This window comes from Microcaecilia unicolor, chromosome 3 (assembly GCF_901765095.1).
Source record: "Microcaecilia unicolor chromosome 3, aMicUni1.1, whole genome shotgun sequence".
In the NCBI taxonomy this organism is placed as follows: domain Eukaryota; kingdom Metazoa; phylum Chordata; class Amphibia; order Gymnophiona; family Siphonopidae; genus Microcaecilia; species Microcaecilia unicolor.
Genome location: NC_044033.1, coordinates 459,417,168 through 459,435,455, shown reverse-complemented (window position 1 = coordinate 459,435,455; position 18,288 = coordinate 459,417,168). Strand labels below are relative to the sequence as shown.

The 18,288-nt window shown below is 41.1% G+C and overlaps 1 protein-coding gene across 1 annotated transcript in view; it reads right to left on the bottom strand.

The window, feature by feature from the left end:
- LRRC1 (leucine rich repeat containing 1) overlaps positions 1–18,288 on the bottom strand; it is a 222,038-nt gene that overhangs the window by 96,941 nt on the left and 106,809 nt on the right. The window contains exon 4 of the mRNA XM_030198969.1: positions 6,400–6,489. Within this exon, the coding sequence (XP_030054829.1) occupies positions 6,400–6,489 (90 nt within the window). The remainder of the gene's footprint in view (positions 1–6,399; positions 6,490–18,288) is intronic.

Here is an 18,288-nt window from a genome sequence, read left to right as displayed (position 1 = left end):
TAGATTTGTCCCTGAACCCCTCCCGCCGCCAACCCGCCATCGCCTATCTTTGCTGGCGGGGGACCCCAACCCCCGCCAGCCGAGGTTCTTCCACTGCAAAGCTGGCGGGGGACCCCAACCCCCGCCAGCCGAGGTCCTCTCTTCCGCTGCAGCAAAGCTTCCTGTTCTGAGTCTGACGTCCTGCACGTACAACGTGCAAGATGTCAGACTCAGAATTTGAAACTGAAGGAAGCTTTGCTGCAACGGAAGAGAGGACCTCGGCTGGCGGGGGTTGGGGGTCCCCCACCAGCAAAGGCAGGCGACGGCGGTGGGGGACGGTTGGCGGCAGTAGGGGGTGGAGAGGGTAGGCGGCGGGGGGGGGGGGGATCCGGCAATGGCAGGGGAGTCAGCAGCGCTGGGAGGGGGGCTAAAATGTGCCCCTCACTCTGGTTCTGGTCCCCCCCTCCCGCCGAAGTCCAGATACGCCTCTAGACTAGAACCATAGAAGATCTTATAAATTGAACAAACTATATTAAATTCAACCCTTGCAGAGACAGGCAGCCAATGAAGGTCTCTAAGCAAAGGTGTCACATGTTCCTACTTCTTGCAGCATAGTTCTGAAATAACTGAACTCTTTTTAATCCCAGCATACAAAAAATGGGAATAATCTAGCTGAGGTATTACTATGGCCTGGACCATCAATCTAAATTGTATTAAATGAAAATGGGATCTTATCACTCTGTCATAATTTTGCAAAGACTCTTTTGGACAGGTTAGCAACTTGATGTTTCATTGTTAATTGTGTGTCTAAAATAAAGCCTAGAACTCTAGAAGATGTATCAAAAGGGAGAGATACCCTAGTGTTGAGAGCCAGATTTTGTGGTACTCTGCTTAAAGATGTATCAAAGTATCAACAAGTTCATTGATGCCCAGTGATGTGTCTTAAAAATATACATTCTGAAATTAAATCATCTATATTTGTAGTACCATTTATTATTTATTTATTGCATTTGTATCCCACATTTTCCCACCTCTTTGCAGGCTCAATGTGGCTTACAATACATCATGAATAGTGGAAATATATAATAAGATAAACAATTTGTATTATGGAAGGATCTTGGGTAACATGATAATGAAAAAGTATGATATTAGTATAATAAGCAAATATAATAAGACAATACTGGATATATATAGAGGCGTTCACATTTGTTGATCTTTGTGGTATGCCTTGTTAAAGAGATGAGTCTTTAGTAGTTTGTGGAAGTTAGTTAGTTCATCGATCATTTTTAAGTTGCGCGGCAGCGCGTTCCAGAATTGTGTGCTTAAGTAGGAAAAGGTTGACGCATGCATTAGTTTGTATTTTAGACCTTTACAGTTAGGGAAGTGAGGTTGAGGAATGTGCGGGATGATTTTTTAGCATTCCTGGGTGGTAAGTCTATCAGGTCTGACATGTAGGCAGGGGCACCTCTGTGAATGATTTTGTGGACTAGGGTACATATTTTGAACGTGATGCGTTCTTTAAGTGGGAGCAATGGTACCAAAATAAAAAATATCATCTGCATACGAAGAAGCATAAAATAATGAGGATGGTAAGAAATTACCTACAGAACTCATAAAAACATTAAATAAAATCAACAACAAAGGTGAACCATGAGGGACGCCATAAAGTGAGCTCCAAAACTCTGACAATTTTCCATTTTTTCCACAGATGATAGATGTGGAGGCGTATTTTCAAAGCACTTAGACTTACAATGTTCCATAGGTTACTACGGAACATTGTAAGTCTAAGTGCTTTGAAAATGAGCCCCAAAGACTAGCATGGTGACTAGAGTCATACCTGCTGATCTGTGCAGAACATGCAAGCTACCTCCTCTCTGTCTTTGTTTAGTGTTGTACCTGTGGCTCTGCACAGGTTACGCCCCCCTGTTCTGCTTTGATCCCATTTTCTCTTGGCTAGGTATGGATCCTCTGTGTTTATCCAAAAACATTTTGAATTCTGTCACTGTTTCTATCCCAACCACCTCCACCAAGAAGGGTGTTATTCTTCACCACCTTTTCCATGAAAAGTATTTCCTGATGTTGCTTTTAAGTTTACCTCCTGGCAGTTTCATTACATGCCCTCTATTTCTATAGTTTTCCCATTAAAAATAAATAGTTTGCTAATTAATACCTTTCAAGTATTTAAATGTCTCTCCCTTCTTCTAGAGTATATATTTCCAGGACTTCAAGTGTCTTCCCACATGTCTTCTAGTGCAAACCCCATACTATTTTGGTCATCTTCCTCTGAACAGCTTCAAGTCTTTTTTATATCCTTAGTAAAATAAGGCTTACAAAACTGAATGCAGTACTAGAGAATGACAAGGGGATAAAATTTGTCCCCATCCTCACCCCGTCCCCATGGGCCCCGTCCCACCCCCGCAGGTTCTGTCGCCATTCCCGCCCCGTCAGCTCTGTTCTCATCTGCAGAAGTCTCGAACAATTATGATTTTATATTTAAATCTTTTTATTAAAGTATAAAAAAGGACAATATGCTGTGCAACTGTTGTGTATAAGTTACAAACAGAAAACAATAATAACAATGAGCAGCTATAATAAGCCCTCTCACCACCATCACCCTCTACCTTTCCAACCCCAACAATAGATGACTTCTACTACCCCAAGGAATCCTAATCCACCCTGTTAAAATGTCCAGGCGTACAAAATACAACCTGTTCTGTATGCCCTAGAGGGGAGAAATATGCCCTATGAAGCACTGTTATGATTTTTTAATCTGTGGATGAATAAGAAGTCATCAATAATCTCAGGATTCAGTCTAGCTCTCCTGTCTTCCACAGTCCCTCCTGCAATAGAAGATGTCTTCTTAAAAGATGTGCTGGTAGCAGGCTGTACAGGATCCCTCATGCAAATTTTGCTAGCTGTGGCCAGGATGTTTGCTTGTGTTTCCAAAAAATAAAAATATTGTCGTCTGCATCAAACATAAATAACAGTCCAGTTCATTAACAGTCTTCAAAATAGAAAGTGACACGGGGACAAAGTATGTCCCTGTCCTCACAGGCTCTGTCCCCATCCCTGTGGGTCCCCATCCCCATGTCATTCTCTATGCAGTACCCCAAGTGGGCCTAATCAATAACTTGCACAGGGGGATTATCACATCCTCCCTTCTTCATCTTATGCATCTATGTAGCCCAGCATCCTTCGGGCTTTGGCCACTGCTTTGTCACATTGTTCTGTCACTATCATCCTAAGGTCCTTCTCAGAGGAATATAGCTGGGGGGGAGGGGGCAACTACAGTGGTTGTTCCCCAAACGGATTTTAAAGAAAATGACGCCTACACTGATGCCAGCTGTTGTCAATCAGGGAATTTTGTTTTTTTAATTTCCAGTATTGCCTTTCTCCCCTCCCCTCCATGGAACCGACACCTCTCCCTTCCTGAGTGCAACACCACTTTTTCTTCTCCCTCTCTCCCCTCAGATTGTTGAACCTCCATTTAGCGGCCCCTGCAGCATATAACAGACTGCTGTCTGAGCCGGTGTCAGATCCTTCCCACTGCATGACCCACTCTCGCAGAAACAGAAAGTTATGTCAAAGGGGCAGGACACGCAGAGGAAAGGATCCAATGCTGGCTCAGACAGACAATGTGTTATACGCTGCAGGGGATGCTACACAAAGGAGGTTTGACAGTCTGGGGTTGGGGGAGGGAGAATAGAAAGCATTGCTGGACTTGGGAAGGTAGGTTGAAGGAAGCAGGCACTGGACTGGGGGGGGTGCGGTTGAAGGAAGAAGGAGGTATTGGAAAAGGGGGCAGATAGGGACACTACAGGAAAATGGTGGGAGAGATAGGAACACAGAAGAACACTACTGGAAAATGAGGGAAGATAGAGATATGGAGACAATGCTGAAAAAGGAGGAAGATGGGGACATGGGGGGGGGGACAGTGCTGGAAAGAGGGGCGATGGAGACATGGGGGGACAGTGCTGGAATTGGGGGAAGATGAGGACATGGGGGGACAGTGCTGGAATTGGGGGAAGATGGGGATACAAGGGGTAACCATGACTCTCTTACTCACTTATCACCCCTACCACTGCAATTTCCCCACCCCTAGCTGTCTGTTCATCTGTCCAATTTAGATTGTAAGCTCTGTTGAGCAGGGACTGTCTTTTCATGTTAATTTGTACAGCGCTGCGTAAGTCTAGTAGCACTATAGAAATATTTAATAGTAGTAGTAGTAATGCTGGAAAGAGAGGAAGATGGGGACATGGGGGGGTAATGCTAGAAAGAGAGGGTTTCCTGACTGCATATCCTGCTCGCATAAGTCATTTAATTTGGACTGTGGACTGTGATTCCACTTGTACAATATATTTAGTTGGACTTTGACATCATAGTACCTCATAAGACTCCTGAGGAAGGCTCAGCTGTGTTGAGTCATATATTTGTTTGATGTTACTAATAAACTATTTTTAACCAACACGTCTGTCACTCTGTTTGGAAAGAGCCCGCTTCCCCCACTTCTTCTCTGCTTTTCCATTGGACTTCTTTCGTGGGGATTCAGCGCACCTCCACACTTCGTGTGGTCTCCCTCTTACTAGAAGTAACACACCAGCACTTTCCTGCTTAATTTGGTAAGGACATTTACATCTACTAAAGGGACCCCTTTTACTAAAGTGTGGTAAGTTTTTGCACTTACTCTGTTTTAACTGCAAAAATTAACTTGCACCAAGTGGAAAGGATGTGCAGTAATTGCTGGGTGAATGCTTGGTTTGTCTTCTGTAGTTACTGCACTGAAATGTTTTTTAGTTTTTTTTTTTTGGGGGGGGGGTGTTTCAACCATGGATTTGCAATTCGCACAGATGCATTTAACTCCTCCTGTAAAGAAGTGGAGAAAAGCCTAGAAATCACAGCACCAGACTAACAACCAGGGAAGTCACATTCAAATCCCACCGCTGCTCCTTGTGTTCTTGGGCAAATCACTTAACTCTCCATTACCTCATACAAAAAGTTAGACTGTGAGTCCTCCAGGAACAGGGAAATACCGACTTTACCTGAATATAGCTTACCTTGAGCTACTACTGAAAAAGCTGTGAGCTAAATCCAAATGAATAAATAACAGCATATAGTATGTACTCTGCAGTCCATGCCTAGTTTTTGTTTGTTGCATTTGTATCCCACATTTTCCCACCTATTTGCAGGCTCAATGTGGCTTACAATTTTCCGTCATGACTTATGCCATTTCAGAGTACAGATACAATTGGTAATATATATAGAAACATGAATGATGTAATGAACAATCAGGTAAAAAAGGGGGAAAACAAGCAATTGTGCATATCATTGTGCATATCCTGAAAATCTGTCTGCAAGTCCCCTCCCATAACCCACCCAGTTCCCACTTCCTAGCATAACATGCACTTAATACAAGAGTGTGTTGTCATCGCTCTGTGGTAGCATCACAAACTAATTTGCACATTGACTGCTTAACACACTTTAAGAAAAGGGCCTCTTAGAGAACTTGCAATGAAAATGTATATGAACACTTTGGACCCCTTTTACTAAGCGGCGGTAAAAACACCGTGGGCATGCTGAATGCCAATCTGAAGCTACCGCCAGCAGTAGTTTCACCCCCAGCATGCAGCATTTCCGGCACTAGTGGAAATATTAACAAAAATATTTCCACAGGGGGTTACCCGGACATAATCGGGCAGCTCCCCCCACATGGCCACACGGTAAGAGCAGGGGCATAGCTACGTGGGGCCATGGGGGCATGGGTCCCCACAGATTACACCCTGGCGTCCTCTACATCTGACCCCCACCGCCATCGCCGCCCGTCCTGCCGCCACATCAGGTACCTTGTTTGCTGGCAGGGGTCCCCAAACCCCACCAGCCAAAGAGTTTTCTTCAGCGCTGGTTGACTCCGGCATCTTCATTGTGGGATCATCTGTTTCTGACGCCTTACGTCCTGCACCGTGCATGTAGCCCCATGCAGGGCGTAAGGCGTCAGAAACAGATGATCCCACAACAAAGGCGCTGGAGTCGACCGGCGCTGAAGAAGACTCTTCGGCTGGCGAGGATTGGGGACCCCCGCCAGCAAACAAGGTACCTGATGCAGTGGCGGGGTGGGGGGTGGACGGGTGGTGGTGGCGGCTAAACAGTGCCCCCCCCCCCACCTCGGGCTCTGGCCCCCTTCCCGCCGAGGTCTGGCTACGGCCCTGGGTAAGAGCAATCTTACTGCGTGGCCATGTCTTTTTTCAGCCTTTCTACCTGCTGCGGCAAAAATGGCTTCAAGTGTGAAGCAAAAACGGCCCCTGCCACTAGCGAAGGGCCCTTTTTACCACAGCTTAGTAAAAGAGCCCCTTTGTGAAACAAAATAAGAATAATGCCAACTGAAAATTATTTTTTTCCAAATTCTGTGAGAAAAGGCTTACTTACTTGCCAATGTTGTCAGGGAGTGCTTGCAGCGAGATGTCATTTAAAGACAGGCATGTTAAATTCTGCAATTCTGGGAAGCTTTCCGGCAACCTAGGAAAATATTAGTTCAGTCATCAGTCTTTCTTCATACACAGTACATGCACTTTGGCTCAACGATCAATAACAAACAAACTGCCAGGAAATAACCTCTTGTAAAAAAATAACCTATAATTCTCTGACCTCAATTTTAAATGTTGTGATTAAAAAGTCAACAGTATCTAAATTTTCTGCAAGGGCAACCTCACTGAATGCTATATCAATCATAGATTTCAACATATTTTAAGGAAAAAACAAAGGCTATATGGTGTGAGAGCCTGCAACAGGTTAAGATTCTCAATACAAAAATATTCCAGAGATTTTAAAATTGAAATCTTATGCTTTGCCAAGCCCCCTCCCTGCCCGTCTTCAAGTCTTTGCTTAAAGCCCACCTCTTCAATGCTGCGTTCGGCACCTAACCCTTACCGTTCAGTGAATCCAGACTGCCCCAATTTGACTGCCCCTATCGGACCGACCGTTCACTTGTCTATTAGATTGTAAGCTCTTTGAGCAGGGACTGTCTCTCTTTGTTAAATTGTACAGTGCTGCGTAACCCTAGTAGCACTCTAGAAATGTTAAGTAGTAGTAGTAGATTGTTACTTGAAGAGAAACTGTTTTAATTTATTTGCTTTGTTTTCTTTTTGTTAACTGTTTTGGACCCTATTTTGGGGATAATGTGTTATGTAAAACTAAGATTAGGTTAGAAAGAAGAAGGAAGGGGCTGGAAGTTCTCATCTATTCAAGAGGGCAGAGAATCAATAAGGAAGTCAACAAACTGTTTGAAAGTATAAACAATATCATTCAAGCAGTCCTGCTCAAGGGCACAGCCATGGATGGGTCTTGAGGGACCCAGGCCTCTCCAATTCACCTGGCCATGGTCAGTGCAAAACTATTATGGCTCCTAATGATCATGAAGCTCCACCAGCAGAAGAGATCTATGAGCTGCAGACTCCTCTGAAGTTTTACCAGCACAGTGCAAATGTTAAACTTCACAGCCAGCGTTTCCCAATCATGATCTCACAAGATCAAACCGGACATGCTAACCATGAAAACATAAGAATAGCCATACTGGGTGAGACCAACAGTCCATCTAGCCCAGTATCCTGTTTCCAACAGTGGCCAAACCAGGTCACAAGTACCTGGCAGAAACCCAAATAGTAGCAACATTTCAGTGTGCACACGGTGCTGGCTGCACATTAGAGAAGAAACGAAGAGCACTGAGGACTAGTGTGACAGGCTCTCAGTGGTAATATCTGGATGCCATGGTGAGTGACATATGTTGATGGGGATGGGAGACTATGGGGGAGATTCTATATATGATGCCTAAAAAAAAAAAAAAATCGGCACAGAAACCAATGCCAACTAAGCCTAGATTTAGGCTCAGTATATAGAATACGCTTAGTTGATATCTCAGCACCAAAACCCACGCACATCCATTTACACCAATAAATGTATGGCGTAAATCCCGGTGTGTAGATTTAGGCACACTGGGCCATATTCTATAACTACGCATGTAAATTTCGGAAAGCTCAAGAAAACACCCATTTCTCTGCCCTTTTTGCCTGCACTTTAGAAGTTAGACGCAGTGCACTAAGAAGGTGCTTAGCAAGTTATGCGTGCAAATTCAAATTATTGCCAATTAGTGCTCATTATTGCTCGTTAACAACCTAATCAGTGTTGATAGCAATTATGTTATGTGTGTTTTTCTAGAATATGCTTCGATTTTGGCACGGATCTCTAGGGGGTCCTTTTATAAAGGTGTGCTAGTGTTTTTTAGCGCACGCTAAAATTAAGCACACACCAAATGCTAGAGACACCCATAGTAATATACAGGTGTCTCTAGCATTTAGCACACACTAAAAACACTAGTGCCCCTTTGTAAAAGACCCCAGGTGTGCTATATAGAATCCGGGGGTATATGCTTATTGCTCCCCCATATTTTAACCCTGCTTCCTCAATCACACACAAAATAAAAACTGTTCTGGCTACACTACTGCTCCAACCAGCAGCTGAAATAGATCCCTAATAGTGTAGAATTTCATAACTGAGCAGAGTAGCTGAGCTAATTGATTCTGATGTGTCGGAATTAGTAAAAGGTACAGAGGAGAGCAATGAAAATGATACAGGGGATGAGACGACTTCCCTATGAGGAAAGGCTGAAACGGCTAGGGCTCTTCAGCTTGAAGAGACAGCTGAGGGGAGATATGATGAGGTCTATAAAATTATGAGTAGAGTGGAATGGGTACACGTGACTCATTTGTTTACTGTTTCTAGAAATATAAAGAGTAGGGGGGACACAATGAAACTGTTAAGTAGTAAATTTAAAACAAATCAAAGAAAGTATTTCTTCTTCAGAGAATGTGGTAAAAAAAAACAGTTAGCTTAGCAGGGTTTAAAAAAAGGTTTGTATAGGTTTCTCAAAGAGAAGTTCATAAACAATTATTAAGATGGACTTGGAAAAAATCCAATGCTTATTCCTAGGGTAAGCAACATAAAATCTGGTTTTACTCTTTTGGGATCTTGCCAGGTACTTGTGACTTGGATTGGTCATTGTTGAAAATTAATCTGTTCCAGTAAAACAATGCTTACGTGCTTTTGTACCATAAGATTCTTGTGCTGCGTCTCCTATGTGATGCAGCAACGGTGACTGCACTGGGACCCTGGGTGCATACTTTTGCAGCTCCCTCTCCAATGATTACTTTCCAAAATGATTACTTTCCAAATAATGTACAATTATTTAAATTTATTAAGAAATTAACTAAAAATGACCCAGCACAGCTTTTCCATGGCACAGCACCAAGTTTTGTTAAAAAAAAAAAAAGAGCAATAATACTTGCACTTTAATGAACCCTGACTAATGGCATTGTGAAAAGCACTTTTTAAAAAAAAACCTCATTCATAGGACCATTGAAAAGTATGTTCAAAGAATAGGTCAGACAGCTACGACTTTTCCACTTAACAAAAACTCATATCTCAATGTCTCGCCATATTATCTACAGTTTACTACTCTCCAAGTTTCCATTCTTTCAGATTATTTCATACCTACATATTTTGTTTTATTTCCCAGTTAAAAAATAAATTCAAGCAGATATGTTCATGTATGCCAATAGAATATTTTGAACAGATGTATTCATTTTACTTGAAATAATTTCATATTGTTATCAAAACAAATGATTAGACACGAGGTATATGGAACATCTTTGATGGAGTACCATAAAAAAAGAACATGTATCTCATGGATTAAGGATAGAAACATAGAAACAGGACAGCAGATAAGGGCCAAATGGCCCATCCAGTCTGCCCCTCCTCCTTTTCCTAAGGGATCCCACGTGCCTACCCCATGCTTTTTTAAATTCTGACATAGTCCTTGTCTCCATTGCCTCCACTGGGAGGTCATTCCAGGCATCCACAATTATTTGTAGAAGATGCTTAATTCTTGAAAAAAAAATGGGCATCTAATCTAAACAAATAAAAAAAGACCAAAGACACTAGTACTAGTATTTGACGGAAGTTAGATTTAAAAAATAACTGATCCGCAGTCTTCGGTTGCTATAGATGATTTCAACAGAAAATATGTGGATATTAGAAAAAAGACAAAACCAAAATGAGATGAAGAAGCGTTTGAAGCACAAAATACCTATTCATGATTGGATACACAGATAGGGGTGCAAAATAGAAAGGAGTAGCCTAGTAGTTAGTGCAGTGGACTTTGATTCTGGGGAATTGGGAACTGGGTTCAATTCCCACTGCAGCTCCTTGTGACTCTGGGCACGTCACTTAACCCTCCATTGCCCCAGGTATAAAATAAGTACATGTATATAATATGTAAACCGCTTTGATTGTAACCACAGAAAGGCAGTATGGCAAGTCCCATCGCCTTTCACTTTACTTTTGAAGATGACAGATTGAATGGGGCTCTGTCTAATTCTGATGGAAATTTTTTAGACAAACGTCCTAGAGGGAAAACACAGAGAATAGAGATAATTTCCCAACAGAAGTAAAGGTCAGCAGAATCAATTGATAAGGTCTCAGCAAGGACAGAAATGACAGTTTTTAAATTCATAAAGCAATTCTTTGACACCATCTCAGTTAGCAGGGTTGTCAGAAGATTTAACATCTGTGCCAACAAAAAGTTTATAATTTTTATTTAGAAATTTATGAGGTTTTCACAGATGAAATTATATTTCTCACAGTCAATAGTAAGGAATACATTTACATGGGTACCCTCGGAGGTCGATGAATCCGTTTCTTGCTGCATTTAAGAATCTAATTATGGTTATCAATAGAAATCAAACAAAATAAAACATGGAAAAGAAAATAAGATGATACCTTTTTTATTGGACATAACTTAATACATTTCTTGATTAGCTTTCGAAGGTTGCCCTTCTTCCTCAGATCGGAAATAAGCAAATGTGCTAGCTGACAGTGTATATAAGTGAAAACATTCAAGCATTACTATGACAGTCTGACAGGGTGGGAGGAGGGGGGTGGGTAGGAAGTATGCATGGGGACATCTATTGATAACCTTAAGAGTGGACTAACACGGCTACCACACTCCTCTACTTAAGAATCTAATTATGAAAGAGATTTCTAATATGGAGCAAAGGAAGATATCTGGGAAAAAGAATTATACAAGAGAGGAATGGAAGGCAGGAATGGAAGGAAGAAGAGCAATTATCGAGATGATTATGAACAAGAGTTGTTTTGACAACTGTCAAATACAGATTTGGCGCTTACACAAGATCCTACTGAGTAACTAAAGCTAGATATTAAAAGTTTTACTCAGAAAGATTAAGGGAACTATTCTATAAAGATCAGCAAAATGAAGGTGTCACAATGTAGCGTACTAAGCACAAATTCCATATTGGCACCAGACTCTGTTATAGAATACTGGCATAAATCAACATGTACATGCCAAAATTTAGGTATACCCACTTATGTCAATAGTAGGCATAACTGAGCACATGCAAATCATTAACTTAATGCCTAACTTATAGTTTTCTCAGTTCCATGTGTAAAGGTTGGACCCACCCATGCTCCACCCAAGGGATCAAGGTTCAAATCCCACTTTAACTCTTTTTTTTTGTGAGCCCTCCAAGAACAGAAAAATGCCAAAATCATCATTACTCCAACCAACCTAGACAACTGGTTTCTAACTACAGATTGATAGCCTCCATTCCATTCTTCACTAAATTAATGGAGGGAATGGTAACTCTACAGCTCACTCAGCTTCTTGGACTGCATGATATTCTTCCACCATCTCAATCAGGATTCCATTTGCTTTTTAGCTCAGAAACAGTTCTGTGCTCCATGTTAGTGTACCCCTCCCCCCTTTTTATAGGCCGCTATGGTGTGTGATCTCAGATGCCAGATGGTAGTATGTAATCGTGACCGGTATCCAGGAACACACAGCCCAACTAGGGAGGAGGTACAATAGACTAACCTCATCTCTCGCTCTCGAAGAGCGAAAGAGGAAATAATAAAACTAAGTTCAGGATATAACCCGAATTTAAAAGGATACAACTCAAAATTCACAAAAACAATTTTATTTTTCTTATGTTCATGAAGTATATTTAACTATAACATGTATATTTATATTATCAATATACTCATTTACTAAAACAACCAAAAATAACCATATAAGTGATGCAAATACAACAATTCACTTTAGTTTTCTTTTTTTATGTATACACAGGATTACCATAAATATCGGAAGATTTATTTTCATCAGATAAGTATCCCTTTTTTATTAGAATGTGACACTCTAAAGTTAAAATCTCCTTCTTCCTTTTAATCATATTTTTCTCTCTATAATTATAAAGAATTTGATCCTTTGTGAACTATTTATGTTTTCACAGAGTAACAGCTTCACTTCAACAAATACCTAGGTAAGTATGTATCTTGCAAAGACTTCTTTCTTTTAAGTTAGTTTCATAAGAATCGCTCCAAGAGGGTTACTTAACTGAAGATGTTTGTTTCTCTTGTATGTTCCTCTGAAGTTAGATGGTGATGCTGTCTTGCTTGCGTGGGGGCCCAGGAAAACAATTCCAGAAATCTGTCTTGTAGAAATCTTCTTCCTAAACCTCACTTAAATAAAATAAACTAGAAGGCAAAACCCTAACTTCCTATTCTAGCAGGGTATCTTCTACTAGTGAACATTTAATTATTTGTGAAAATACTTTGGCCCAGCAAACTATTTAAAATAAAATTAAATTGTCCTATCTTCCTGGCCTACACTTTATTTTAGTTTCCCTAACTTCTCAAGAGTTGTCAGAACATCACACTGCCTCTCACTCAGCCAGTCACAGTCAGCACAACACCCAACATTCCATAGCACAGAACACCTTATGATTTATGCCTGCTTCCCCTTTAACACAGTCAAACAATAAGATTCCTTTCAAACAACTAAATGAAAGTTACCAGTTGCCTTAGACAAGACTGAAACAATGTTTGTTGCTATTTAGGATAGCCAAGATACACTGTAACTCTCTCATCAAATAAAATAAAGTACTCTCCCTATCCAGAGCACTACTTTTAGTGTGCAACCACTCATGTACTTTCAGCTCTCAAAACTTTCATTCAATAGTTTTAATCACTACTTCTCTCTTTTTATTCACTGCCATTCAGCCCTGCACACCCTCTCTCACCAGCAGCTTCAACTCCACTCAGCAACTATCAGCTCAGCTGTTGCTAAGCCAACTGAAGCTTGGCTTGAGCACTTGAGGACTCTCAGCCAATAAAAATGACTTTTTAGAATCCTATTTTTTTTCTGTCAATTTGGAATTCCAACTGATCAAGCTAAATCTCCATTTTATTTTATTTTTTCCCATAGGAATCAATGTAAAAATAATATCTTTTTGAAAATTAAAATCAAACATACCCCGAACTGTACCAAATTCACTAATACCGTCAGGCATCACCCTCCCCATGGAATTATGGCCTTACTTCTCAAATTTAACTATTTTTAATAGACGGCCCTGAATTTTCTCACCTAAAACCCTTTTCAAAAATCCAAAATAAACTTGAACACCTATCAAAAATTAAATTAACACTTTCTACATCTGATCCGTTGAAATTTATATTTTAAATACCCAAAGAGATCCCTTTTTAGCCCTCCTCAATGGAACTACTATTTAAAATCTTATTTTACAATTTTAACCCCACAGAAAATTTTAACAAAATTCCCTGAACCCAAAACTAAAAAAAAAATTGCAATCCATTTAACCCCTTAATTCCCACAACCAAAACCCCCAAAGCTCACAAATTTTTAAAAAACTAAAAACTTTGGGCCACCAGACCCCTTACCTGGTTCCTAAAGTCCCCCTAACACGATGACCACCAACAAAACCTGCCCGAGAGTCCTCTTCCAAAAACGGAGCTAAAACAAAAAAAAAATCGCGAAATCCCTGGAACTCCAGCTCGGACTACTTAAAAATTTAGTCCAAGGCCTCAGCAGGGCCTATCAGAGCTCCATGGATGCACGCCGTGTACAACACGTATGCGCACGCTGTGTCCTCTGCCCTCCCCCCGGCAGGCTAGGCCACAAGCCAGCCATTTTCTTGCCAGATTCCTGCCTTACCATCGTCATTCGTGTCCATCGCGCCTTCGCGGCTGGACGCATTTTGATGGCACTCTTGGTCCGAAGCCCTCCGGACCTCCCTCAGACCCCCAACCTCATGCGAACTGGCCCAAAATGGGCCCGAAAACACCCGGGGAGCCCAGCAACATCAAGACACCTGAGGATGTGACCAAATGTCCCCGGGTCACCAAAATCCGCGGCGGCATCCCCGCCCCCCCCCCTCCCCCACGGTCCCCCGATCTGCAACCATGTCCGGGCAGCTCAAACGACCACCCCAGCCTCCGGAGACCTCCCAGGTAAAACAAAAACATTTTTAAACTATCCCTACTTACATTAGACCATGTCCGACTACTGTTTAGTGAAGTAAAAAGTACACTGCTACTTCAATTTGATCTGTCCTCAGTGTTCTACATAGTGGATCATATTCTACTATGGAACCTCGAAGAAATGGGAATCATATGTAATATTTTAAAGTGATTCAGAGACTTCTTGGAAAGTAGATCAAACAGGGTCAAAATAAATGCAGATGTATCCCTAAACTAAAATAACAGACGTGGGGTTTCCCAAGACTCCCCCTTATCTCTAATAACTCCCCCTTATCTCTAATACTGCTCAATGTTTTCCTGCGATCCTTAAGCTCACTGCTAGACAGAAATGGCTTTCTCCACTATATTTACACCAATGATACTTCAGTATTAATCCCCATACAATCAATTCTCAAAATTGACATATCTAGTGTCCAACAACGCATCACCCTACGAGAGAAATGGATGCATGCTCACAAGCTAAAACTCAATACTGAAAAAAACAAATTTTTATGTTTCAACTCAAAATCAGAACAAATCCCTAAGTGGATTACTGTCTATCAAACGAACTTCACTCTTTCTCCTACCATTACACTCCTAGGCATTCAAATCGACTGCGCACTTTCCCTGGAAGTACAAGTCAATGCCCTTGACAAAAAATGTTTCTTCCTAGTGAGAAAGCTCCGTACCATTCAGAAGTACTTTGAAAGCAATCTATATGAATGGTTGGTACGTGCGCTGCTACTATCATCTCTTGATTACTTCAACCTAATATACATGGACTGTACAAAGACCTTACTCAAGAGACTTCAAACCATTCAAAATACAGCATTCAGACTAATCTTCAGGCTATCAAAATTTGACACTGTCTCCCCTTTCTCCATCAAACTACACTGGCTCCCCATTGAGGCGATAGTGTTTTTCAAACTGGCCTCTTTAAAACACTGTAAGGACTGATCCCCAGCTATCTACTAGCTCATTTCTACTTTGCAACCTCAACCGGATCTAGGAGACAAGAAGCCACCAAATTTTTACTTTCCCCTCATCTAGGAGCAAAAAGAGACTAGCGCTCTTCGACAAATCTCTTGCCATTCAAGCAGCCAGACTTTGGAAAAACATTGCCAGAATGTATTCTCCTACACAATCTTATCTCACATTCCGAAAGAAGATAAGATCTTTCTTATTTAAGAAATATGTATTATAGTTAGATTTCTGCCTATCTCCAAAGCAACCATTGTAATTCTCAGAGGAATGTTCTGATCTCTATATCGCTATAAGAAGTTTGTATATCATTTAGAACTGAAAAGGTGTTAGCTGGATATAAGCCCAAATGTAATGAAGTATAATGTAATGTTTAAATTCCAAAGTTTTATCTGGTGACAGTTTTGTGAACAAGGCTATTTCATCACAATTATACACTTGCTCTTCTGTATAGATGCCATTTTCAAGGACAGCCTTTAACCCGCTGGGGAGCGCACTGGCAGCAGCTTCATCTGCCAATCGGCTTTCCCTCAAAATCAACACTTGTGAAATTCCATGGCGTTACTTGAACCTACTTATGTACCCTCTACTAGCATAAAATTCATGATCAATTAAATATCCAAATTTTTCAGCTTGTATTGGGCCACGAAGTGGTGTTCCTTTATCTCGATCTTGTGCAACCCACGTGCGAAGTGCTTTATCAAGCTCAGATTTGGATGCATAACACATACACTTTCATCAAATCCTTGATGTTTTTAATGAAACCACGTTGTTTAGCTTCAGTTCCAAGCCGACCTCCGAGTGTTGATTCAGAAACTTTGAGGTCCTTTGAAATTTTAGCTTCCGACTCTGTGTATTCTGTCCATAGCTGATTTTAACTCGACTGAGTAGCAGCCCTTTTGCTTATGTCCATCCATCTCAAATTCTAAATATGCAGAATTAGGCAGAAATATGTCTCAACTCTGTCACACTTGAACCAGAAAGAAAGTTTGTTCTTACAACTGCCAGGTCATTCCCGATAAAGCCTACCATGTATTACCGAGTACTGCGCATTAACTTAACGAATTTAGGAGGCAGGTTGTTACCATATAAAAAGCAATCACGTGCATTAATGGTGTGCGTAATTCTACAAGGGGCACCTCGTTTTAGGTGCCCTGATGCCACACAGTGAAGGCCTATTCTGTATCAGCAACTGGGCACCCAGACACTGGTATAGAATACTAACATAACCTGGAATGAGCCACCAAAAAACTAAGCACCTGCAGTTGCACAAGCAAGGGTATGAGTGACTTACAGTATTCTGTAAGTGGCACATGTCAGCATCTCCCATGACCCTTCCATGTGACTGCCCCCTTGAATTTATGTACTATGCAACATATGCACACCCTTACAAAATAGCACTTTGCTTTGCCGCCACTTCAGCATGTAAATGTACACTTAGCCACAAGCATGCTGGTAATCTGTACATTCATGCACGAAAGTGGAACTGAAATGTGGGCATCCAGTTACAGGTTTACCTCCATACAGCCTGTCCACATGCAACCTTACCCACAAGTAGAGGGCATGTTCCTGAGAGTAGAGACTAATTACGTACATGAATAGCTATACGTGCACTTAATTTTCCTGAGGTCATTTTCAAAGCAAAGTGCAGGCAGATTTTGTTGACTTTGAACATCCAGAATCTGCTTAATGAAAAGCAGACATGCACTAGTGCTAATGCATCCCTCAAAAATAAAAAAATCCAAAAGGAAAGTTGTGTAACACTTCAAAAATCTATGTCAAGTAGGGGCAAGGAATATGCATATACAAAATCGAATGTAAATAAATATGAAGGACTCAAAGATCCAGAAAATGCAACAGCATACATTTCTGTGAATGCTAGTTCCCTTTGCAAGGCTTCAGAACAGAGTTTTGTATTCTTATTGTTCAGATAAATACAGTTTTTGTGCAACTGTTGAATGATACTCTATTGTTACGAAGTGCTGCATAAGAAGTTTAATCATTGGTTGATAACATCTACACAGCAACGTTGCCATGTTAGGACTGGAGTGGGAATGTGGACAAAGGAATTTTTTATACAACGAACAGATATAGTATATGTTTTTACCAAGTTATATTCGAGACAGAATTGTACAATAGAGTGAAGTGACTGATGATGGCGACTTGAACATTAATTGGACTATTTTTATGAATGGTTATAATTGAACATGGATTGAAAATGAATCCGGTAGCTGTTTTCTCATGATCTGAGAGTCCTTCGTCTACATTTAAATGTGATTTTCTATGTGCATAAATATTTTCCTTCCTCCTACTTGACAGAGTTTGTGGAGGTTTTTTCATATTTGACTTTTGCTACTGGAAACAGTTATAGCAGTACACCCTTGAAGATCATAGTAATGTGTTCCCATTACTCAAATAAAACATGACAGACAACGGAGGTACACAGAGTACCTTATAATGGCAATTTCTCAGTTGTACAGTTAATATTTTACTATCCATTTATGATAAAGTGAAAAAACAAGCAAGGGTCAGTATCTTTAGCCGTCACAAAGTCAGAAGTGATTCATGTGTGACTACAATAACTAGCCACCCATGCTAGGACTGTTCTTGCGCATTCAGGGGGTTTTAATCCATAAACTTGCTTATTCACTTCTATCATTACATGCACCAGGGCTTTTCTGCTGATAACTTGATGGTGCTTAGTACTGGCACCTTTTCTTTCCTCTGCATCAGTTTCTGAGAAATGACAGGAGGGTGAAGGGCTGGATAACAGCAGACCTGCTCTAGTTTCCTCCCTCTCCCTCCTGATCTCTGCAACCTGCCTAGGATCAGGGCACTGGCTGAAGGGTCAATGTAATAAGCCATTCATTAGAACAGTGGAGTGGCATCCCAATGCACCGCTAGGTGTCAGGTGCTGCTGGATTCAGTAGTGAGTGTGCATAGGTCTTC